Consider the following 26847-nt stretch of genomic DNA (forward strand, 5'->3'; position numbering starts at 1 on the left):
CATCAGTCTGGCTAAATCAATCGTAGAGTGTAATTTTTATATAAACACAGGAGGTTTTGCAGTTCCATAGTGACTGTTCTTCCATTTTAAAAGTTGAATGCGTAATGCGCTCTACAAGACATACTTGCTGATGTTGAAACCCCTTAAGCTGCTCCATTGTACACTTACTCTTCCACACACAAACCAACCTGAACCCTGAAGGCCCATCTGAGGCCCTTCTCTGTGTCTCCCCTCCACAGATGATCTGAAGGGTAGAAACACAAGAACGGGCCTTTTCAGTGGTGGCTCCCTGCTTTTGGAATGATCCCCCCAGGAAGATTTGCCTAAAATTATCTTTATCTATTTTTAAGTGCCTGGAAACAAATTTTCATTTTATTTGAACTTTTATTTGGCCTAAATTTGAAGGGTTTCCAGTACTTCTGGCCTTTTAGATTGGCAGGATGTGCAAGACTTGCCTTTTATCTCTTCTGTTGTTGTTGTTGTATGCCGCCCATCTGACTAGGTTGCCCTAGCCACTCTGGGCGGCTCCCAACAGAATATTAAAAAATGATAAAACATCAAATATTAAAAACTTCCCTAAACAAGGCTGCCTTCAGATGTCTTCTAAAAGTCAAATAGTTGTTTATTTCCTTGACATCTGATGGGAGGGCGTTCCTCAAGGTGGGTGAAACTACTGAGAAGGCCCTCTGCCTGGTTCCCTGTAACCTCACTTCTTGCAAAGAAATGCTTTTAAAGTTTCTATTTGTTGTTATTGGTTTTAGTGTTAATAATGTGTTCAGAAGTCACTTTGGGTCACTTTTGTGAGGAAAGCAACTAATAACTATTGGTAATAATCATAACCATATTTAATTTTTCACCCACAGGAAAAACGACTGAAAGAAAAGGCAGCAAGAAGAGAAGCCAGAAAGAAAAATGCAAAAGTAAGGCTATTTTTCATTCTTTCACAGAAATTTTATGACCTCTGCATACTATGAAGTGTAAGAGGGAACTATCTTATTTTAGGAATCTAATTAGGTTTTATTTATCTTGGAAAAGAGATCATTGTAGAAAGTTCACTGAAGACGTCAACTAAGTGTTCTGTCATGGTGAAAGCAGGAGAAATTCAGTGCTGAGAATTGCTGGAGAAGGTGCTGGAAGCAAAACAATAGATATAATAACATCTGTATATGAATTGGCAAAAGGGGATCCCAGGGTGATTCACAGCAATAAAATTATAGAGAACATTACAAAACTGCATGGTAATGCAGTGTTAGAACCAGCATATGAAGATCTCCCATCCTTCCCCACCAGTCATAAGTGTGTTTAAGCGTTACATTGACCTCTATATTAACTGCAGCCATCACTAATGAAAGTTTCCTCTTAACCTGGTTTTGAAGCTAGGTAGCGTTTCCCGATTGAGAATCTTCAAGACAACTCAGAAACTTCACCTGGTCTAAAATACAGTGGCCAGTGTTCCATTTAGAACTCTGGAACCAGTTGCACTGGTTACCAGTTCATTTGCAAGCCCAAACCGAGTTGTTCACATGAATGTTGAGAGTCCTAAATTGCTTAGGCCCCCAAATATCTAAAAGACCTCCTCAGACCCTTTCAGGTGTTAAGATTGACAGAGGGGGCCCTCTTTGTAGTTCCACCGCCCTTGTGTCAGGGGACGGGAGACAGACAGACAGAAGTCTATTAGGACATTTTTGTTGTTGTTGTTATTTTGCCATTAGTACTGCTTCATTATTTCTATCTTCCTTTGTACATTATTTCTATGTTCTTTGCACGACAGGGGTTTTGTCTTTTCCCCCCAGAGTGTAAATTTTCATTTCCCTTGGATTATGTATGAACCCATTTGAATGTAATGTAGCCATGACTAAAGGAACTGCAGTGCAACTTTACTGATTTAGTGTTCAGGAAGAGTTTTCTTCTAACTGAAGTTTGGAATCCTTATGCCACACATAATCCCCAGGAGCCAGCCTTCCAAAGAAGATGTGAATGCAAATTGCATGTTTAGCTGTAATTTTGCATTGGCATATTTATTGTGGCAAGATGTTCATCCTGTTCAAGGGACATACTGATTTTTTCCAGGATGAAGGTCCAATTGTGTGCATCATTTCGTTTACCTGAATAACCATGATTTGTACTTGACACTTAGCAAAGATTGGTTTCCTTTGAGAGCAAACTCAAGGTGCTGCTGTGCTGATCCCCTTTCTGCATTCTCTTCATATTGCCATTGGAACTTGGAGAACTTCACTGGGAAAATGACTCACATTGTAGTCTGGAAGTTGAGACACCAGTGCTCTTCTTCAAGAAAGAAAGACTGGTTGTGATGAGTAACTCTTTATTAAAATGTAGCTTTCAGAAATAGCATATACAAATCATGTCTGGGGTTGTGGGTACTGGTCCTATAAGCTAGATCTCAAATATGTTTCTATTGTCCAGCCCAGGGTCCTCACAGTCAGGATTATAACAAGATGTTTCTCTGTGGTGACCAAGAATGGGCAGAAGGCCACACTTATAGTATTTACACTTCACCTGGCCAATTCAAGCACTTCAGGTAGTGCAGAATAGTGACCTATGTACTAACAGGGACCAGCCACAAAGGGCCTGCGAAACCTGTGCTAGGGAAGGGTCATAGCTCAGTGCTAGATCGCATGGTTTGCTTGGCAAAGGTTCCATATTTACTCTCTGGCATCTCTAGGTAAGACTGGGAAAGACTCTTGACTGAAATCCCAAAGAGCTATTGACATTTAGTGTACACCAGGGGTGGGGAATGTTCTTGACTCAATGGACCAGATTCTTACCAGGATCAGCCTTGTTGGCCAAGTGACATCAGGTGCAAGATGCTTTGATTTAACCCTCTTGCCCATCAGCTGATGTCGCAAGTGGATGTGTATGGGAAACTGTCCTCGTGGGCCAACTTGGAAGCCCCTGATGGGCAAAGATTGGCCCAAGGACTCGAGGTTCCCTACCCTTCTTATAGACCAGGGGTAGGCAACCTAAGGCCCATGGGCCACAAGCGACCCACGGGGGTCATTTAACTGTCCCATGAGCCGCCCCTGAACCAGAGCTGCCTGTTCGACGTGTCCCTGTGATGTGGGGACTCGCTTCTGCGGCACTGAAAATCGCATCTGCGCAAACACAGACACCGGAAATCATGGGTGGGCACGCAATACGGCCCACGGAGGGATCTCTGCTGGAGTGAACTGGCCCAGGCGAGGTAAACCTTGCTGACCCCTGTTATAGACAGTAGTGAGCTAGATGGACCATTGATCTGACTGTAGAATACAGTTTCATATGTTCCTAGCTCACCTGCATTAGTTGCCTTTAGTCTAATAGGCCCACTTCAAGATTTTCATTATGACCACAATCATAGGTTGTTATCTAGTCAAGAGTCATCTAGTCCAACCCCCCTGCAGTGGCAGAGCCTAGAATGTCTTGGGAGCATCTCTTATATGGACTTCTCTGAGATCAGCTGGAGAATCCTTCATCTGGGTCCAACCACTACACTATACCATACTGGTATATATATTTCATAAGACAGTTGTATATTAAGTGCATTTCAGACAGAAAGGCAATTAATATACTTTATAAACAAATAAATAAGATTTGAGAAAATGTTAGGTGGAGAGAAACATGAAATCCTGAAAAAGTTTGACCTAAGGCGATTCCCCACCCCATCTGATCATCCTGAATACCTCACACAGCGTTCAGGAATCTGTGGCCCGCCAGGGGTTGCTGAACTGCAACTCCCATCAGCCCTCGCTAGGATGATGGGGAGTTGCTGTTCACCAACTTCTGAAGGACCACAAGTTCCCCTCTCATGACCCTGTCTTTGGGAGCTGTTCCTCTGTTGGCATATTCTGTCAGCACCATTTTTTCCTAGTATTTATATGCCACCTGATTTTAGTAATACCTTTACTTAAAACCTTCAAGCAGTATTAAAAAAACAACCTGTTAAAATTATTGATAAAAGACAGTTAAAGTAGCTATTCCATTCCATTACTAATTAAAATAAACAGTAAACCATGCACAGGTTAAAACCCATGTAACTTCTGCATGTCTCAATATGCTTGTTTTAAACGCACATTGAACAAGAGTATTGAACTGCGAAGGCGCCTGCCTGACGTCAGTAGACGAAGAGTGTAGCCTACAAGGTCAGTTTTTATCATTTATATCTTGTAAGTTTATATATTTTTCCCCTCCTGTTGGAATGTTGATGGAATGGGGTCAGGACACTTGCTGGGAAGTTGACCTCACCGTGGCCAAGTTCCAGAAATGCCTCAGAAGCACTTCTTCTTTACCTTGCCTTGATCAGATCCCAAATCCTACCTCTAGCTTAACAAAGACTGTTTAGCAGTGGTTCATGGTGCAGTGACTGGCATGTTGTTTTTTGAGGTGTTTCCCACTCCCTGCAGAGCCCCCCCCCCCCAGAAAAAACCCACCTTCATCTTTGGTTAGGCGTGAAAGAGAGAGCACAAGAATGGTCAGACCCTAGTCAAGAGATTTTGACAGCTTGGAACCAGGAGACAAATTCTTGTGAGATTCCTGGGGAGCCAACGGTGATGTGTAGAGAAGGCAGTCCCAAACTGACAGGAGCCCGAGGGATTCTTTTAGACCTTATCCTTGCATCAGAAATCAGTCTAGTTTCAGCACCAGTGCCTGAAGACTTTCACAAGTTCACCCAGGGTCAGGATCAAGGAGTCCCATGTGGGCTTTCATATTTAACGCTCCGGAAAGAAGCTATAAAACCAGCACTGACTATTACAAAAGAAACTGCTGCTGCTGAATCAAAAACGCAGGTTTTCTCTTTGCACCTCAGAACTCTAAACCTTTGTTACGGTACATATCTTTAGGCGCCAGGCAAAAAAAATAAATTCTCTTCTCCCAAGCCTTTGGCTAATTAAACTTTTTAACTGGGGAGCAGAGGGTGATATTGTTTTGTTTGTTACCATGTTACACATTTTTGTGTTTTTATATTGTAAAACGCCCTGTGATCCTTGGATGAAGGGTGGTATAGAAATTTAAAATAATAATAGTCCCATGGACTGCAAAAAGATCAAACTTTTCCATCCCTAAAGAAATCAGCCCTGAGTGCTCACTGGAAGGACAGATCCTGAAGTTGAGGCTCCAGTACTTTGGCCACCTCATGAGAAGAGAAGAGAAGACTCCCTAGAAAAGACCCTGATGTTGGGAAAGATGGAGGGCACAAGGAGAACGGGACGACAGAGGATGAGATGGTTGGACAGTGTTCTCGAGGCTACCAACATGAGTCTGGCCAAACTGTGGGAGGCAGTGGAAGACAGGAGTGCTTGGCGTGCTCTGGTCCATGGGGTCACGAAGAGTCGGACACGACTAAACAACAACAAGGTGTATGTGGGTTAATGTCTCAGTGCTCACTGGTTATTCTTGACAAGACAAAATCAGGGAGGAACTATCTAAAGAATCAATTGAATCTGAAAAGGATCTCAGGATTTTGCTATTTTTATTTATCAACTTTTTTATAAAAAAAAGCAATGAAAACAGCAGTGTATTTTGTTTGTAAACAGTGCCCATAAGGCTTGAGGTTGGGTGTATTTTTGTGGATCTGGATTATTACAATTACAATTATTAATATTTATTTCATTTCTACACCACTTCATATTTTTAAGGAAAAAATATAAAGCGGTTTACAACCTTATTAGTGGGTGTAAGTGGGTCCTGTAACAAAATCTTGCAGTGCGGAGTGCTCCTGTTCAAAATGCCAGCCTGTGCCCTTGGTTCAGGATAATCCATTACATTCTGTTCCTCCCACTGGTTTCCTGTTCTTCCCCCACCCCACCCCACCCTCGCCTCAACAGTCAGTCAATATTCTATAGCCACTGATCATGTTCATTGTTTCATTTGGGTTGTTTGAGGTTATTGGAATGGGTGGTTGCCCCTTAAGGGTAATTAGAATAACAACAACAACTTCTGCAAACCTTCTCTTGTGCATAGGCAGTGCCATTTTGGCTATCCATTGGAAAATAAATTGCTATTAGAATATCGGGATGTGGTGTTTTATTTTGCAATTGGAAAGAGCAGGCCCTTTCCTAAATTTTAAAGAGGGGTTTGAGAAGCAACAGGCTGTGTTATTAATGTTCCCTCGTGCTAGCAAGCAGGCTTCAAGACAGAATAGTGAACTAGATGCAACTTCAGTCCGACTCAGCAAGGCAGTGTGTGTCTGTACAACATTACTAGCAATGTGACACCCAGAGTCCATATGCATCTTTGGTTATATTTTCACCAACTGCAGACTAGGCAGAGGCAGGCTTAAATTGAGTTTAGTGAAATTTCAATTTTGCAGCAATGAGGGAGTCTTGCCGAAGTGCCAAAATGTGTCCTAGGTACCATTTCCTTTCTTTGTAACCCTAGGAGACTGCAGAGTGTCTTCTGCATCCAGGAATCCTTATCTGGGTGAAAACATATTTGGGCATAAAGCGCCACACCATTACAAGATGTTTTTGAAATGGCTTCTGTGAATAGCTGGCTCTGTAGGGCTGCTTATCACCACTTTGTGATTTGTGAAAGCATGCACAGTTAGGGCTAGGATCCATGCCCTTATCTTGAACTTCTTTCAGAAATTTTGCATATCACGAAAGATAACATTGCACACAGAATACAAATCATGGCGGTCTTATTAGAGTTGGTGGGTATAATAAAGAGGAAAGAGATTATCCCAGCTCAGTGTGAAACTGGAGGCGAAAAGTTATATTAGGTTCAAGCCAACAAAGAGAAATAATAGAGATCTCAGAGTCTATTTTTATGCCACTGTGTGTATAAAAAATAGTGCTTAATTCGCATTGACTTCATAAATGATCATGACTTTAAATTTTCCTTTCAGGCTCATGACTCTGAAATGTTCCACATTACCTATTTGGGGTGTGATGATATACCACAAGGGAGAAATGCAAAAATATATTGGGGGGGGGGGAATCAATTTGGCCCAGTCCTATTATCATACCTTTTGAAAGAGGACAGTTTTGTGGAAATTGCATTAGGGCAACACAATAAAGATGAATGGGAGTGGAGAAAGGGTAGGGAAAAGCTTAACCTTTCTGCCCCTGCAGCTGCTATTTAAAGTTTAAAAACCAGTCACATCAATTGCACTCACACAATTTACATCAAACTTAGCTTGGTTTTTTGATATTGCTAGGATATGCAATAGGGCTTCTCTCTGATGCTCAAAAAATTTCAATAGTTAAAGCATTTTGCATTCATTATCATGTTGCATTCCTTAGAACAACCTGTAAAGTTTGGCTAGTTGCCGAAACCCTAGTGTTGTGTAATTGGGGTTCTTACTGAAAGTGTGAGCCTGAGTTAGGCTTGATGCTGAATGCGTTAATAGAAACTGTGATTTCAAAACCAAGGACTTGGCAGGGGGTTGGACTGGATGGCCCTTGTGGTCTCTTCCAATTCTATGATTCTATGACTTACTGAATCATAGCTCAAGCCATTATCCTACACCAGCTCCCCCCACTGAAAACAATGACTTTTTCAGCCTCTTTTTCATTTGGTAGAATATGAATGAAGTGACCTAATCTTATATTCCAGATCTTTCAAATATTATTATGTCCCTTTTCATCAAGCTATTACTATTCCCCCCCATGCTCTTTGTTACATTGCCCATTTCAAAAGCATTTCTTAATTTATTACCTGCCACTTAGTGTTCACGGTTTATCCATGCAAATCAATATTCCTGGTTCTTGTTTGGTTATGTCATTAATTTAGGAGGACACAACTGTCTCAAGTGGCTTCTTTTTTAATTTTCAGTACTCATTGGCCTGAGAAACTACTGTGTGTATGTGTGTGCTTTAAAAGTTAATCAAACTCACATGTCAAAGGCTTCCAGCATTGGCTACCAACCTTCAGGGCTGCTTTGTAGTAGTCCATCTCTCACATGGAAGGTTTAAGGTCTTCTTCCCTGATCATAACAAGTTCTGTTTGGACATAGTCTACACTGCCCCTACCCACTTCTGCTCAAGGATCGAAGGAATGAATGGGAAGGCGGTTGGCTTGGGTCAAAATGATCACCACCAGTTTACAGGTAGAAAACTGGGGGAAGCCATTTTGATTCTGCTCCAGGGGCTCACAATTCATGTTCTGAAATTGTTTTGGATGGGAAGGTTCTAGTGTCCAGAAATAATGATAGTGACCAAAGCTCCACAGTGGCAATCATGTGTGGTATCCTGTCAGTACAAGGATTTCCACTTGTGTAGCAGGACAGGACTGTTCACATACACCCTTGTGCATGCCCTGCACCCTCTCCAAATCTGCTCCAGAGGGTTGGAAAATTTGAAGGAAGGAAAGGGGAAGAACATTCCATTGTGCAAGCAAAAATCCTTGCTTTGGCAAAGCATTGATATAGCAGTACTTTGGATACAAATCCAGCAGCTTTGAAAATGATTTTATTTTATTATTTTATGGAAAAAAGAGTTGGAAGAAAGGGGGAGCCTCGCCATGCCACAACTCTAAATGCATTATCTTCCATTTTGCTTGGGGTGGGGAATTATCTTAATGACACCAAATTGAGGCAAATCTGCTGGAATGAAGGGAGAGAGGTCCTAGTTGTCATTAGCCCATTTCAGACGGCTAATGTGGGTGGGTGTGATGATCATGGCTGTTAGCCCTGACCAACAAGCTTCTATTGAAATGTCCCTGCTGATCCTATGCGTGTATGCATATGTAGATTCTGTTTAAGAGAGCCAGTGTGGTTTAGTGGTCAAGAGCGGTAGACTCGTAATCTGGGGAACCGGGTTCGCGCCCCCCCCCCTCCACATGCAGCTGCTGGGTGACCTTGGGCTAGTCACACTTCTTTGAAGTCTCTCAGCCCCACTCACCTCACAGAGTGTTTGTTGTGGGGGAGGAAGGGAAAGGAGAATGTTAGCCACTTTGAGATTCCTTTGCGTAGTGATAAAACAGGATATCAAATCCAAACTCTTCTTCTTAAGAGAATGGGAGACCTGTGACCCCCAACTTGCATCAGCCACAGCAAGTACATAGCATTGGTCAAGTATTGAGTCCAGCAACATTGGGGGGGGGATGTGACAGAGGCACAGATTTCCCATTCCTTGTTTACACAGATAGCTGAATGCATGTAGGTTGTTGGTGAGTCTGGTTGCCATGATGTACACAGAATTGGTACACAACATGATGGTTGCCATAGTTCAGTACTCCCAATTAAGGTTGTCTGAAAAGGGCTGAAAGTGGTCTTGTCCTTGAAGGAGCAAGGCCCTTCTCTCCTGCTCTCTCCAGCCGCTGGTCAGATCTGTGGCTGTTGAGCAAAGCAGTGTTTGGGGGAACTTTATTTAGCAGCCTTTAAGAATCCGAGCTCTAAATCTTTCAGTGAAGTCCAAGAGAGGATTTGAGAATTAACTTGCCTTGAATGAGCCTCACTATCTCTCCTCTCTAGCTATTTTTCTTTGGCTGCGTTCAGCAGTTTTGTAGATCAAAGAGCCTTCAAGTTTTAAAGCAGAACACTCCACTTAACTGCTCTTTTTCCTCCTACCCCACAGTTGTTTGTGGCTTACATTTCTACGTGACCTACTGCCAGCACGCCTCCCTATGCCATCATCGATGCCTCAGAAAAAGTAATAATAGTTACAATCAGCAATCAGAAAAACATTGTCTCTGTGTTGGTTAATTATTTTAGGAACGATTATTCAATTTAATTGAGACTGTGAGGATCATTAAGATTCCAGCTGCTGGAAGGGTTTGCTGCTGAACCATTAAGCTTCTCCTTTTGAAATATGTTAGGGTTTTTCAAAGATTTTGAAAGCACAAAACACCCTTGTTTCTTCACCATTATGCCCCATTCAAGAAGAATTGGTACACAACTGCTTGGTGGTTTAATCACAGTGGTTTGGTGCCTAAGTATAGAACAAAAGAACCAGAACTTGGGAAACCCTGAAAAGATTTTGTTGAAAATTTATTAAGGTTGCAATCTTAACACCACTTACCTGGGAGTAAGCCCCATTGAATTCAGTAGGAGTTACTTCTGAGTAGTTACGGTTAGGTTTGCACTGTAACCTGTTACTCAAAACTTCCATTTCACCTACAGTATGTAACACTCACCAAAACCTTTTGGGTTTTTGGACCTCTTTTGTCCTATCCATCAGTGTGTGTTCTCTCTCTCTCTCTCTCTCTCTCTCATGCTTTTTCTTGAGACATTCTTTCCTTTCAGAGGTGAGCTATACAATCAGCAGAATTATATGGTGAGCTCATTCTAGACTGTCCTGCTTCAGCTTGTAAAGTGGGGTGGGAGCTTCCCCCCCCCACCATAAAAGTGAATGGTGCATAAAATGACTCCTTAATAAACTACAAATTGTGATGAAGGCAGATTTTTAAAGCAGTGTTTTTATAACAAAAAAGAAACTTACAATTATAATTAGTACCCAGTAAAACCAGCCATCGCCTCCCTTCTTCTAGTTGGTATAAAATGCCTCAGAAACATTTCAGATCCCAACTTGAATATTCAACAGCTGAATAATTTTTTACATGTTCTTCTAAGGCTGTGGTGCTCACTGCTTGGTGCAGAGCTCCTTGAAGAGGTAAATCATCTTAAGCTGTAATGGGTGTAAGCATGACATATGAAGTGGGATTGAGGTAAGGCCTTCCTTGGCCCCTCATTCTGCCGTTTGTGAGCTTTTCACTGGGTGTTCCATTCTGTTTTCAGCGGTCTTCCTGCCCATCTCCTTTCCTTATGAATGGCGAAGTTTTTTGCATATTTTTACTGCAACAACATTAAATACGGTACTCTTGTGAGCTTCTTTGACATAAATGACTGGTTGTTTGTGCAGGACCGTTTGAAGTTGTGTCAGCAAAGATCACCTATAGACAAGAAAGAATGATCACTAATTGTAGCCTGAGTCAACTCATGCTTATACAGTCGATCTACCATTTAGCTGCTCTTTGAGGTGGAAATCCATAAAGAACATTAAGTTTATTTTTAAAAGCTCTCACGCAGTATCATTTTCTCAGTAATGAATGTTGATTGCGCAATATGGGGGGGGGAACGTACAACTATTGTTTTTAAATTCCCCTTTCTGTGCCTTTTAAATGGGGGACATTTGCAGTGAGGGCGATTTTTGCTGTTCACCCTCGACATTAGCTGTTTTGGTCGTGTGTGGTCCCTCCCCCCACGTCCAGATTCTGCAAGGAATTGCCACAAACGCTTACAACCCAATGTACAGGCCCATCTTCCACACACTGACCACTAGGCATTTGGATAGTAGTAATAGTAGACAAATTTTGAGGGTAGGCCAAAGCATAATACCTGCCAGTCTACAACCAGTAACCTGTAATCCAAACCTCCACCATCATTTTTCATTTTTTGCAGGGGAGGGTAATGAATGTAGTTTGTAAGCAATCTTAGCAGGGAACCCCCACCCCCTTGGTTTTCCCTCGGAGTCAGAATATATAGCAGAGTTCACTGACGTACTATTTGTTTTTCAATGGAAAAGTGGCATCTGCTTATTTGGAAACATAATACCCCTGGCTGTTTGGTTTCCTTCAAATACATTTCTAAGCAGCTAAACTGCTTTGAGTCACAACTTTTTTTGTTTTTGATTAAACAGCCATATGCTTCCAAATGGAACAGTCTCAGTTGTTATATTAAATTTGTAGATGACTTGCTACCTTACAAAACTCAATTACCTCACAAACACCCCATCAGCCCTTTTAGGAGGGAACAGATGGAAGAGTTCTGCTGCCCTGTCATGTTTTTCTTGACTTACGATTAGAATTTCTAAAGATAATGTGTCACTTGCATGTTTTGTATTTCTCCTCTCTGAAGATATGCTTTTGATTGCTCTCTTCCTTAGCCTGCAGATTTAACGCAGCTGGGGTGCCTTCTGGCTTATGATATGTAGCTGAAACCTGCATCAGTTCAAGATTGGAGAAAATGGATCTTAAGTTGGCTCTTTCTGATACTGATCACCCCAACAATAATTAAGCCCCCCACCCAGTGGGCTGGTTGGCTGGCGGCTTTTGCTCTCATCTCCATGTCAGGGCCACGTAAATAAAAATAAGATATGCAGGCAGAGTAGGCCTGTTGAAATTGGCTGGGGCTCTTCAAACATTCTGCATTCAGGGCACACATTCTGTATTAACCGTTTTGTGGTGGAGCCTCTACCTAGCACATCATGGTGGTTCCTGCATTCTAAAACACGAGTAGGCAGATTTGGGGCTTACAGGATCTACTTTTGAAAAAAACCAATCGGATCCTGAGATCCACCAGTTAGAGCCAAGGGCAAAATAGTAGCTCAGGAAGGTGAAGATTATCCTAACATTAGTAGAGGGAGCTGAGCTCTCTTGGCACTTCCACTACCACCAGATGTTCAGGAATGGCAGCAGCTAGGGAGTGGAATCTCCTAGGTTGTGGAATTCCTTCCCTACAATGGTACATATGTCTCACACCTTCATTATATAGTTTCCACCTTAAGCTGAAGATGCACCTGTTTACCATTGCCTTGGACATCTGAGTTGTTTTCAGGTCCCACTCACACAATTATTTTGTTGAATACTGTCTGTTGTTGTTGTTGTTGTTGTTGTTGTTGTTGTTGTTGTTGTTGTTGTTGTTATACAGGTACTGATGAGTACATGCTCAGCCCGGAACAAAAATAATGTCTTCCACTGATGCTTCTTAATATGCTTCCTAAACAGTGGTGCAAATGTGACCACTGAACCAGCTGTATAGAGTGTTACTTACACTGTTGTTTTATTCTTAAAACCAGCCCCCCTTGCGTCTCTTTGTCACGTAATATTGAGTGCTTTCTCATTTACATATAGAGGAGATGCCTTTGAAATAATTTCCATATACACTGGTACCTCGGGTTAAGAACTTAATTCGTTCTGGAGGTCCGTTCTTAACCTGAAACTGTTCTTAACCTGAGGTACCACTTTAGCTAATGGGGCCTCCCGCTGCCACTGTGCCACCGCGGCACAATTCCTGTTCTCATCCTGAAGCAAATTTCTTAACCCGAGGTGCTATTTCTAGGTTAGCGGAGTCTGTAACCTGAAGCATCTGTAACCCGAGGTACCACTGTAGAGTCTTTCTTTCAGCACTCAACATAAGTAGACCTTTTCACAATATTATCCCACTCAAAATATGAGAGCCGCCAAGGAGAAAACCTCTCCTTTCTGGTGTTCCCAAGTTCACTAAGGCGATGTGCATGAGCAACATAACACACATGCAGCTTGGTGGAGGCACTTTCCCTTGAGGTGAGCAATATCCTTAAATAGAGTCACATACCGTCATGATAGGAAACAACTAAAAATAAAAATGCAAAGTTCCCCGGTTTCCACAATTTGGAATTGCTAATGCTACTCAAAACTAAAAATAAGTATTTGTGTAGAACTTAGTTTTGTCAGGTGATGCCTATGACTCACTAACACACATTTTACAAGTTTAAACTATTGTAACCTTTTCTGCTTTTCATAGAATGGATACGCCATATGGTGTATCATAGAATTGTAGAATTGTAGCATCAGAAGGGACACAAAGGCTCATCCAGTCCAACATCCCTGACAGATGCCCATCCAACCTCTGTTTAAAAAACCTCCAATGAAGGAGGGAAAAGTGAAATGTATGAAATAAAATTGGTTGGAGAGAGATTCCCCACTTTCCTTTCATGGTTTGAGGCAGATAAATACTTTGGCTTTTCTGGTTCTTACCTGCCCAGTTCCCTCTTGATACACAGAGCTGCAATGAATGCTGTCCTGTGTCATCTTTATTGCCCTTAAGGGTATAGGAAGCTGCCTTATATGAAGTCAGTCCATTGGTACATCTAATTTAGTAAGATCTACACTGATGAGCAGCAGGTCTCTGGGGTTTTCAGCAGGGACTTCCCCCAGCAATTTCCTAGAGATGACAGGGATTGAGCTACAGCCGCCTTTCCCCCCAGGTTGATCTGTTGCCACTGAAGTTGTTTTGGGGCATAAAACAGAATATTTTTGAAGTTAAAGAAATATGGCCTAATGGTGGTGGCAGAGTTTGGGTGGTTCTCTTTACGTACATGTACTGTTGGTGGTTGAAAATGATTTAAAGATCCGTTTTATTTTATTTGCAATGTGCTGCTTAAAACAGTTTTGTCCTAACTGAAAGTCTGCCCTGCAGAGTTAATCAACTAAGATTCAAAGGGTCTGGGATATGACTTCTTTATAAGAAATGCATGAAAAGGCCATATAGTTCCAAGTCTGCTCAGGAAAATATGCTATCTTGTATTTTTTCATATGCATTTGAAAGACAATTCCCAGTGCCATTAATTAAACATTGCCTTTCCAAGTAACCTTCACTTAATATTTTTCATATTCTTGCACATTGCTAATTGCATTTGACTGTCAGTCTTTCTGGTGAATTAAATTTCTGAAAGCCATCTTGGTAGGAATACAGAAGGGAATTAAGAAGATAAATGCAAACCTGTATAAATGTTAGAATGGTCTGAGACGGTATCAAAATAATTCAAAATTCTTGGCATGATATCTCTTCATATAAGCTAACTAGTAAATTTGACAGAAGATTTTTATCTGCATATAGGAGATAAAAAGACAAATGAGCACTGTTACAGACTAATGCAATGTTTAACCAGAGATAATTCTCTCCCAGTGTTCCTATACAACTTGGTCGTGTTTATCACTTAAGCCAGGCATGAGGAACCTATGGCCCTCCAGGTACTGTTGGACTCCAGTTCCCTTCAACCGCAGCCAGCAGAGCTAATGGGTATGAAGCAGAACCAGTTAGGGATGTGGCCTGGGAAGAGGAATGGTAATCTAGGAAAAGTGTTGAGGGCCAGATAGACCTGGAGGGGCCACATTTGTCCCTCAGACTTGCGGGACCCCGACCCTGCCCCAAGCTAAGGAGGTAATCTCCCTCGAGTGCAATGAAAGATCTATCATATCTCCAGTGTTCAAATAAGGTTTAACTGCAAGTCTGGTCAATTTCTGTACATGGATGTGTGTGTGTGTGTGTGTGTGTGTGTGTGTGTGTGTGTGTGTGTGCGCGCGCGCGCGCGCGCGCACACCCACCCACCCACACCCACACCCAATCTTGTCCTTTGTCTGGACCACCTCTGTTCCTAGTCTTAGAGACTGACTAGGTAATTGCTACACAATATTGGCTATGTCACCATATGAAAATTAGGATAAGTTATGAACGGAGACTGCCATTGTGTAAGCTGTTAATATTTGTCGCTTTTTACTGTAACTAATAAAGGGTGAAATACACCATCTTGCATAATCCTGCAGGTCTAAAAATAAATATAAAAATAAAACAATTAGCCAGTGTGGTTGAGTCATAAACCATTCATATTAAAATCTGGATGTTGGTAGCTAGCCAGACAGTGTTGGCTACTCTGCTGATGACTGCATTGTGATTTTAAAAAAAACCCAAAAAAAACTATCCAGCAAAAACTCAGACAGTCTGTCCAATTACAAATGTTACTGCTCATAAAATCTATTCAGAAACCTTTTAAAAATGTGCTGTGTTTGGCTTTAATGTTTTGCTGTTCATGAAGAAAAGTATAGCTAATGTGATAGCAACTTTTTACTAGGCCAGCTTCTGTGGGTTTAATTACAATGTTTGAGTTGCGTGCTATTGACAATGAAATGGGAAGGAAGGAATGGAGCGGAAAGGCAATTCTCACCTCTATACTGATGCAACTCCTGTCTGCTACATCAAACCAGCTAATAGCCTAGTTGAACTATAAGGTGTCTCTCTCCCTGCACCCCAGGCTTGCATTTTATCTGCTAAGTGACTGGATGGGGTGGGGGTGCGCACGGAGAGATAATTTTTTTTAATGGCAGTACAATATGGAGTCTTCGCATATATACATGTGCTATAGACTCCTATTTCACAAGTCACAAAATGGTGCTACAGATGCAACCTGGCAACACATTTTTTGAGGGGGCAGGTTGTGTTCACATCAATTGCTATAGCATGTTAACGGAGCTTGAAAAATGAGCAGTGGTTATTGTGGAAACCCGTCGCTACGAAGCTAGGGCTGAATCTCTCACGTTATTAATCCACACATTACGGTTTTCAATGTCACTGGGTCCTTGGGAACTCTGGGCTTTGGTGTTTGCAGAATGGGAGAGGTGATGCCTGAGAGTGCTTTTACCAGCATACATTTCTGTTTGCTAAGCCTCTGAGGAAGAGTGTGGCTTGGTTAATAGATAGATAGATAATACTTTATTCGGCTATAACCCCACAAGGAAAAACAAACCAATAAATAAAAACAGCATTTTACATTCTAAAATATCAACTAAAATATTCCAACGCATAATCTCCTTCGCATTACTTACAATCTCTAGATGTACCGTATTATGGCCTTAAAGATAAGGATGGAGCATAGAGTTTGCTAGATTTTTAATAGTCATGAAGCATTCCATGAAGTCTTTTATATGAAAGAACTGAAATCAGGAATCTGGCAACCTGAAATGTTCTATAAGAGTCAATGTCCTGGAGTAGATAAGCTAGATGCAATTCAGGTGGTTTAGCAACAATTTCCAGAATGATTGAACTCAGAATCCTTGATCGGGGAACAATGTATAAAGGGCAAATTAACAAGATATGGTAAAGGGATTCTATTGATTTGTTATCACATGCGCATAAAACAGAGGTTTTACCGTTAGAAAATCTATTGCTTAGAACATTTGAGGGGAACACATTAAATCTGGCTCTAACAAATGCGAATCTGTGTGACGCAACCAATAAGGTAGACAGATATCGAGGTATCTTGGGCATACATGGTTAATAAAGTTTGGTGCTGGTGATGTTCAGTAAACATCACCGACTGCTTTGCTTATCAGGTCTGCAAATCTTTGTTTATTTGTGCGCACATTACGTGTGTTCAGTACATTCACGTGTACCAGAACAGTCATGCACCTCACTGTTCTTATTAAATCTGTTTCTCTTCTCCTTGGATTACTGATGATTTAGTGCAGAACTTTCCAAACTGTGTCACGATACGTTAGTGTGTCGGCTGCAGTGTCTAGGTGTGTCGCGCAAATGCTCCCCACACTGCTCCTGAGGCGGGAAAGGGCTTAGTTCTACCTCTGGTTTGCCAGTAAAACTGAATTACTGTGTCGCAAAATGATGCATGTCTAAAAAGTGTGTCATCAGCATGAAAAGTTTGGAAAGCTCTGATTTAGTGTGTCAGTGGAGGAAAGATCTCCGGACAGTATCTGCGCGCTCATATTTGGCGGGATTTGTTGCTGCCATAGGTGCTGTCGGTGTGTGGTGGATCCCATCGAGAGATGTTTTCTCCTCTGCCACTTGCATTCCCCGTCGTTCTGCGCTGGCACCCCACGTTGGGCGGCGCTGGGAGCGTGCGCCGACAGCAGAAAAGCCAGCAAAGGAACCCGCAGCTCGGTGCATGCAACAGGATGCATCATGCAGCACCCACAATGTTACACAGGCGCAGCTCCGAAACAGTTAGCCGCCATGCAGCTGGGGAAGAGCCGACAGCCGAGCGGAGCAGAGCCCGTTGGAGTGCTGTGGGCTCTTCTGTGGGTGGCTCGGCATAAGTTCGGGGGCAAGTGTTGGAGTCCGGGGAAGAGCCGCTCACAGCAGAAGAGCCTGCGGCGCTCCGATGGGCTCTCTTCTCTCGGCTGTCAGCGGCTCTTCCCCAGACTCCAATGCTCGGCCCCGGACTCTCGACCTGGCACCCCTGAGAGCCCAGGGCCCGGGTGCCATGCACCCTTAGCACCAACGGTTCAGATGGCCCTGGATGCAGCTCTAATAGCGTATAAAAAAATCATTGTAGTGTTTGTTGGAGCTGTGGGTTGGATATTATTTTGAGTGGTCATGTTTCCAAGCCTTGTGGGGTTCACATTTCATGGAAATCAGTATACAGATGGAAACAGAACTTATAAAGACCCCAGGGTTTATTGAGGGAAATGCAACTGAACGATTCAAAATGTAGCACAGTGGTACCTCGGAAGTCGAACGGAATTCATTCCTGAAGTCCGTTTGACTTCCAAAACGTTCAGGAACCAAGGCACGGCTTCCGATTGGCTGAAGGACCTCCTGCAAACTTTCTTTCTCTGCCTGCTGAAGTGACTGGTTTTATATATCATAGGGATTTCTGCCCATTTCTTTGGCGTATGTGGGAGAATATTTGATCACAGGCCTCCATTCCATTTCCTATGTAATTGTAGAACTAAATAATACCTGGGATACCCGGCTTTGCCAGTTGTACAGCCATCTGCATCCACAGGTGTTGGGGCATCTCTCCCAATGCAGGGAAGCAGGAAGTGGAGTCCCCCAAGAATTGGCATTGGGATCTATCCATTCTAACTTTTTCATAAATGATCTAGAGTTAGGGGTAAGCAGTGAGGTGGTTGCTCATGGTGGTTTTAAAAAAAGGATAATGAGGCACATCGAAAGGCTCTTTCCAAAAAATGGTAAACGTGCAGTAAAACGGAAAATGCAATTCAGTTTAAGCAAGTGTAATGTGATGCATATTGGCATCAAAAACCCAAATTTTATATATATGCTCATGTTGTCTGAACTTGCAGTGATTGCCTATTCACTCAATGGTCCTACTCAGTATAATTATGGCAACTTCTTGTGTTTTTATGAGCTGCTGTGTTGTAGGCTGAAATTATTTAGACCCTTTCAATGAAACCTTGCCTAGGTTGTTTTCTGTTCTAATTTCCCCCCTATGCACTTTCATTGACATCTAATTGACCTCAAATGCCATTTTAGTGAATTATCCCACATTAAAAACAACCAACAAGAGTGGAGATTTGGGTGTGTGGAGGGTTGAAATGGCACACAGCAGTTGAACCACCTCCTAAAGAAAAAAATAGATGGAATATGAAAGTGCTCACGTTGAAGTGAGATTTCCAAGGTTTTTCTCTTATCATTTTGTGATTGCCCTTAAGTCTAAATATAAGATTAAGAAAAATCATTGCTTGGTATGAATAGTAATTGTAAAACCAGACTTTTCTGTATCAACATAGGGGGTGTTTTCAACAACGTTGTGCTTATCCTCTCTCTGAAAATCATGCATTTCCAATGAAGAGAATATACTTTAAAATCTTTCCATCTTCTTATGCAATGTTGTTAGCACATAATTAAGGAAAGTGCAACTAAAAAATAGCAAACTGTCCTCCTCCTGACAAAATAAATGTGTGACTTTTGTTATGCAGACACTAATAGAAAGCACCCAAGCAAGTTGAATAATAAAATAACTGTTAATTAAAAACAATAAAGAAACACAGTTCCTGGCAAAAATAATTTGATTCCCAACAGGTAAATGCCGTAGATCAAATCTAGTTACACTGCTATAAAACCTCTTCTCATTTACTGCACCATGATAGTTAATTCTTCTGATTTAGTGCACCATATTAGTTAATTTTATACAAGGTGGATACTTGGGTCAGTCTGTCTGAGCATATCTATTAGAATAAAATTACCATTGAGAGAAATTGCTATTAAAACCTCATATCTTTTTTAATTGCAAGTCTCTGAGTTGCTGAAATAAAAATTGTGTGGCACCGGGATGAGTTTCTTGCATTCAGGGGTAGCGGAGATAGATGTTCATTAGATTACAGCAAGAGGCCATTTTTCATGTGTGAGCAAACTGACTGGTTCTTTTATATTTTTTTTTTACGACTGATCACTTAAAGTGTTCATTTTGCCACAAAGATATTCTGAACAAGGAGAAAGGTACACAAGTTACTTTGACTCCAGCGACTTGATGTATTTGCAGTAGTTTTCTGGGGGGGGGGGGGGTCCTTCTAAAAATATTATGGTCTTTAAGGATTTTGTGGCAAGGCTATGCTGACAGGCCAATAGAGAGTTGTACTACAAAACGTCTGAAAGGCAGTTCATTGGTGAAGGCTGGGCATGAAATATTTTATTACAAAGTACTGATGGATCATAATGGTATAATGAGGTTCTTTTTTGTTTTGGTTCATAGAGTACTCTGTATTTTTATGTAACAGTAGCACAATTATGTCCTCACAGTGGGGAGGGAATACCTTTCAGTGAAGACTGTGTTGCCTAGCATATTTGGGGAAAGGGAGAGTTTTCTCTCACAAGTACAGTGCTTGCAATTTCCTCTATTCAGTCATTCCATATCAAGTGATCCAACTTTTTTTACTTCATGTGATCCGATTTTCTTAATATTTTGTACACTTGTTGAATGATCAAAACTAAGTTCAAATCTAATTTTTTTAATGTCATCCCGTTTTTGAGTTATGAGAGTTTGATTTTTTTTTTAAATGACAATTTTGGTCTACCTATGCAAAAACCTTAAAAGCTCAGCCCATGTTTAGGATACGTCAAAACTAAAAACACCAATCTCTTTAGGACTTCATGGCCTTTCATATGATATGTCACATAATGAACTTACACCAAATTTTAAATTTAAGTTATAAAATTTTAAAAGTGATCAAAAATTAATATGATTTTTAAAAATCCAAAAATGCTATTGATTATTTAATATTTCTAAGAACTACCTGCAAAATTTCATCTTAGGATCTCAGTGGAATCATATTTTTAAAAAGTATTTAGTACATACATGTCTGCCTTATGGGGTTCTATTTAGGATAAATGGGTCTTCATGGAGTAAAAGATAACAGAACAACCAAGACTTTGATTATAATATTAGTTGCTTCAGGCATTTCTTTAGAAAGTTATTCAATTAAAAGGGGTCTGAAAAGCTAGTCAGGCTTTTCTTTTAAAAATGGGTTCCAAAGTCGAGTAATAGCTTGCTATTGCTTTGAATGAATTCTTGTTAGTACTTCATTTCATGAACGTTATACCAAATACATATCAAACAAAATTATGGGGGGACCCTTACACGTGAAATTGAGCCCAATAAGTTAGGGTTGCCATATTTCAAAAAGTAATAGGTTGGTTTTTTTTAAAGGAAACCACCAAAATTGTTGTGCTCCCCCCCAAACCCCCCCCCCACTGTTTTTTGATTGACTTGCCTAAGATCCAGGACGAGGTGCCACCTTTCTGAAATTCCACCTGGACGTCAATTCCGCCTTTGAAATCCCAGTAGTATCCAGGAAAATCTGGACGTATGGCCTAAATATGTTATGTGCTTCAAGCGTGATTTCAGGGGAGGAATTAATTATTGGTACACACAGCTGTTATAATGATCATTGAATAATCATATGTGAGAGACAATCCCCCCCTTTCCTTTTTAAATGAAGCGGAGATTTTCAAAGGCGAGGGCTTGCTGTTTGGTTTCTTCAGTGCCTGAAGAAGAGATTTAAGACTGGTTAGGTGTAGAATTGATGCTTTTGAATTATGGTGCTGGAGGAGACTCTTTTGAATTATGGTGTTGGAGGAGACTCTTGAGAGTCCCATGGACTGCAAAAAGATCAAACTTATCCATCCTTAAATAAATCAGCCCTGAGTGCTCACTGGAAGGACAGATCCTGAAGTTGAGGCTCCAGTACTTTGGCCACCTCATAAGAAGAGAAGACTCCCTAGAAAAGACCCTGATGTTGGGAAAGATGGAGGGCACAAGGAGAAGGGGACGACAGAGGATGAGATGGTTGGACAGTGTTCTCGAAGCTACTAACATGAGTTTGGCCAAACTGCGAGAGGCAGTGAAGGATAGGCGTGCCTGGCGTGCTCTGGTCCATGGGGTCACGAAGAGTCGGACACGACTGAACGACTGAACAACAGGTGATAAAAGCTCACCAGATTTATTCCAAGGTGTTTATTTTTGCATAGTGCACATCTTTATAAAATTACAAGTTATCTTTAAAACATTCTCCTCTTTAAAACGTTCTCAACTTTATTCCAGGCATCGGAATTGCTGCTACGTAAAAGGAGCCAGAGCCAGGGATAAATATTTACCCCCAATTTAGTATTTGCTTAAGTTCAGTGGCCATGTTTAAAATGCAGGAAGGTTATTTCATTTCAGTTCTCATTATTTCCAGACCTTACAGCCTGCAATTTGGATATGTAGACGCCAAATAAAACATCCTTTGGCAAATCAAAATCTTCCCTAGTATTTCTTATGCAAACTAATGCAAGTTTTGAGGTTGAAAAAGGTTGGGGGATAGAGAGGGAGTATGAGAAATTGACATAATGATTATCCTGGAGAGGGAAAGTTGCTTATTCTCCAAATACAAACATACCATATTCTTAACAGTGCTATAAAAAAAATCCAGTTTGAAAAATAATGCAGGGAAAATGAGATATGACCACAGTTCTGTGTCTTTATCAAGCTTCTTATATGTAGCAATATGGCAGGACGTCTTACGAAAGTATAGATAGAGGAGCTACAAGCTCCTATTTACTATTTATCCCAGTGCAGCATAATATGAAGGCTGCTGGGATAGTTCAGTCAGAAGAGCACGAGACTCTTAGTCTCAGGGCCATGGACTCAAGCCCCACTTTGGGCAAAAGATTCCTGCATTGTAGGGGGTTGGACTAGATGACTAGCCTCTTTCAGCGTATGATTAATGCATGAAAGGGACTTCTGCTGCCATGCCATCTTGTTGACTCTGCCAGTCTTTCTCAGCTAGTAGCAGTCAGCACAGTGCTTTGGCCCTATTTTTCTCTTGGGTGCTAAGATTGGCAGAGGGAGTTCTCTTGGTAGTTGCACCCCCTCAGAAACATTATCTGTGGCCGCCCCTAAATTATAGAACTTCCTCCCCACAGAGGTGCAACTGGCAACTTCACTATATTTTTTAAAAATGCTGAAGACTTACCGTATCTCTTTACCCTGGGCATTAACACATGAGCTGTATATTTTCAGGAACCATCCCAATTTTCACAGTCGCATGTTTAGTAATGTTGTGTTTCTTAAAACTGTTTTTAATGTTGTATTTTATATTGTTGTAACCTGCCCTGGGACCTTAAGATGATGGGCAGTTAATAAATTGAACTAAAAATGATAATCACATTTGCATGTAAGTTTAAGCCAATGTGTGTGGTCTGTTGCAACCATGATCTACCCAAGCTGTATGCAGGAAGCCAAGAACATACCTTGGCTTCACATTGTGGTTTGTTTGGAAAGAAACAAACTAGGAGTGCGGGCTAAGACACATGGTTTGTTGTTGCTGGTTGAATGAAGAGAGGAGCAAAATGGAAGCACTTTTGTTGCATGTACTTGTGGTTTGTGTCACATTATAGTTTAATTAAACCATTCACTTTGACTTCGCAGTGCAAACAAATAGAGCCATTGAGTTGAGGGAGACCTCCAGGTGCACAATAATTTTATTATTATTATTATTATTATTATTATTATTATTATTATTATTATTATTAGCCCAATGTATCAGGCATGCTAAAGTTGCAGAAACATCCCTCTAGAACAGGGGTAGGCAACCTAAGGCCCGTGGGCTGGATGCGGCCCAATCGCCTTCTCAATCCGGCCCGCAGACAGTCCGGGAATCAGTGTGTTTTTACATGAGTAGAATGCGTGCTTTTATTTAAAGTGCATCTCTGGGTTATTTGTGGGGCATAGGAATTCGTTCATTTTTTTCTTCAAATATAGTCCGGCCCACCACATGTTCTGAGGGACGGTGGACCGGCCCACGGCTGAAAAAGTTTGCTGATCCCTGCTGTAGAGGCCAAGTCTGTTGTTCATACAGCAGCATCTGTTCTTGTAACTAGTTAAGAACATAATAAGAGGCTGCTGGATCAGGCCATTGGCCCATCTAGTCCAGCACCCTGTGGCCAACCAGATGCCTGTAGGAAACCCATAAGCAGGACTGGAGCACAAGCGCACTCTCCCCCTACTGCCTCCGACCGTAGAGGTAGAGAGCATAGCTATCATGGCTAGTTGATAATCTAGTTTAAGCACCCAAATGTGTTTGCCCATGCAGTTCCAAGATAAATTTCAGTAAATCATCCAGTTTTAGAAAGTTAACTTTTAAAGGAGGGGAAAAAAAGATATTTTTTCAGTGAATAGTTATTAACAGAATCATAGGCATTCAGTAACTGATGATGAAAACACAACTCAAAAGAAAGTTTTGCCTCGGCTCTTTACTTTGTCACAATATATAAATATTGCTTTGGGTAGGTATTGGATTATTCAGAAGATCCATACTGAAGATTTCCCATTTTGTGGGAGGGGAAGAGTTCTTTGCTTGCTTAACTTTTTTTTAAAATCTTAAATAGGCTTTTTCAGCTTAGCTCACCAGAGCACTGCTCCAACACCTCTCAGGTGGGCGCTATTGTCATTCTAAGAGAACAAGGTTCATGGTGAGCTCCAGCACCTCTTTTTCTAGAAAAATAGCACTGGTGTTAGCTATTCCATGATCATTTCATCCCACACTCAAGAGAACCAAGCTGTTGTTTACTTCCACTTTGGGCATCTTTTTCTTTTTCTTTTTTTTTGACAGCCCTGTATCAGCCCACATATACCCTTTTCAAGTAAGAAATGTTTGAGATGACTTTAACAAGTCAGTGTTGAAATGTGGTTCAATTCCCAAGTGACTTTCTGTTGGGAAATCTAAATCTCCCAGACACTTATTAAATTGTCCTTTCCCCCCCCCCAGCTGTCGCTGAATCTCTACACTGTTTCTTTGGGTTGAACAACAACAGTAAAAAGCGATGTAAGATAACATTCAGGATGGGTTTTGTTTGGTCTTTTTCCAGTTTCGGCTGCCTCTCACTTTTCAACTGCAGTAAGGAGTCACTACGTGATAAGATCTGAGTTAATGGTAAAATCCAGATTAATACTGAGAATTAATTAGGTGGATATATATATATATCATAATTTCATGCTATCCTCCTGCCTTTTGGAGATTACAGTTGAGTTCTCATGTAAACCACAAATGGTTAGGTTTTTTACCTCGGTATTTTCTTTCCTGCATGGATAATAACTTTTTGGAAATGCTATTTCATTTTGGTAAAATAAGAAAAGAAAAGAATTCTGCGCTCAATTACTCAGAACAAAGCTACTTGTTAGCTAGTAATGCCCACACTTATACAAGTAGTCCAACCTAGATATTTCAGGAAATGACTGAGATTTTTTAAAAAAGCAACAAGAGCCAAAAGCAACAAACAGCTGAATAGGTTGGAGACATCTCATTTAGATGGAGTTTATCTCCAGAAACCAAGCTTTACACATGTTATCATACTTATGTGTGTTACCATTCTTTGCTGAGCACAAACAAATGCAAGCCTACTGTAGAGTCATAAGTTGACTCTAAAGAAAAACAAAGTTTCACTCCTGGCTCTTCCGCAGGCATAATTCCAACCTGGGGGGAAATGCCACCTGTGCTGGTTTAACACAGATCACACTCACTGGATCTCTGGTCTGATGGCCAAAGAATGGTAGAGGCCAGACTGGTACATAATAGTTTGCATTTTCCATTTCCCCTACCAAATTGAGACAAATATTTACTCGTTTTCCATCTGTGAGAGATTTCCCTGGCACGCTTGACAGATAACTACAGGGAAGGGATATGAACAATAAAACAAACAAAGTCTTGTATCAGATATCATTGCTTTTCACTAAATTAATTTAAGATGTTTCAATTGCATAACACTTGAAGTATAATATATAGCATTAATAACTGCAGCCTCAACAGCCCTTTGGTTTGATCACTCTTATCCGCATTGTCCCCAAATGTAATCTTCTAGGAGTTGAGAAGCCTTGTTTCCTATTTTTATGAAAGCTAGACACAAGTCATCAATCACAGAATGTATTTCATCTTGCTTGCTGTAGATAAGTTACACTCTTTACACAGTATAAGGATTTGTCAAGTATTCCTGTAATAAAGAGACAAATGAATGAGCAGCTTGGAAACGTACTGTGCTAGCAGATGAAAAATTGGTGTTTCATAGACTACCGTATTCTGCAGAGACAACTTTAATACCTGCATTAAAAAGAGAGAGGTGAAAGTGACCTTCTGTAAATGTGGGGACAGGTTACACGTTACAAGAAGGTCATATTTGCATGGAGAACTGTAATATGTGGACTATGCTATGCACAAAAACAGCTTTCTGGCAGCAGTTTGTATACTGGCTGAAAAAATGCAATATGACCTCTAAATGAGAGTTTACCACGGTTGTTAGAGGAATCACAAATGGGACGTTTCAATGGTTGCTGTGAACAACCATGGAGGGCTTGGTTTTCAAGCTAAAGTGGTCCTGGCAAGTGCATTCCATGGAAACATTTAGGGAACCCTGTGAGCAATGCTCCCTGCTCACACATTTCTTATTGGGGATTCAGGAAGGTCATACTCAAACCAAAGACTTTGATCTCACACATACCATATATCAGATACAGGAATGTTTGTCCGAATATGTTCTGAGGGTTGATCTTGTCAGCTTGTTTTTCTCCATGGTAAAACAGATACTCTTGTTATACAGGCGTGTAACAATTTATTTCCTGGTGCTGTGCATATACACGGTTGCGTGCGAGTTGATCACGTGTAAAAGGGGGGAACACCTGTATATTCAGAATTATAAATTACTATATCCTCCAGATGTCTTTGGCTCAATTTTTGAAGATTTTGTTCTGCTGAGGTTTGTAGGCTGCAGGGGAAGTGGATGCCTTGAATGTCTTCTGGGCAGACAGGGTTACCTGTCAGGTCGCATCTTTTTAAGCATATGTCTTATTAAGTCAAAACCAGCGGAAGTTCCTTGTGGGTCCTGCTGGTTGGAACTCTTTCTCCTGCTAACATAGGAAGTTGCTTTACACTGAGTTGGGCCTTTGGCCCATACAGCTCAGTATTGTCCAGACTGACTAGCAGCAGCTCTGCAGAGAAAAGTGTGTTCCCAGCCCTACGTGAAGATGTCAGGGGCTAAACCTGGGACCGTTGCAGGCAAAGCTGTGCTAAGACCTTTCCCCAGTGCAGCTGTAAAGAGATATTGCTTCACTGACAAGGGATGTGTTGTTGTTGACATTGCCTAGT

At 41.2% G+C, this 26847-nt stretch overlaps 1 protein-coding gene across 1 annotated transcript in view; it reads left to right on the forward strand.

Annotated features, from left to right (window-relative positions):
- Positions 1 to 26847, forward strand: part of DDX10 (DEAD-box helicase 10) — a 151909-nt gene that overhangs the window by 108202 nt on the left and 16860 nt on the right. Inside the window, exon 16 of the mRNA XM_033146258.1 lies at positions 864 to 920. Within this exon, the coding sequence (XP_033002149.1) occupies positions 864 to 920 (57 nt within the window). The remainder of the gene's footprint in view (positions 1 to 863; positions 921 to 26847) is intronic.

This window comes from Lacerta agilis, chromosome 4, assembly GCF_009819535.1.
Source record: "Lacerta agilis isolate rLacAgi1 chromosome 4, rLacAgi1.pri, whole genome shotgun sequence".
NCBI classification, from domain to species: domain Eukaryota; kingdom Metazoa; phylum Chordata; class Lepidosauria; order Squamata; family Lacertidae; genus Lacerta; species Lacerta agilis.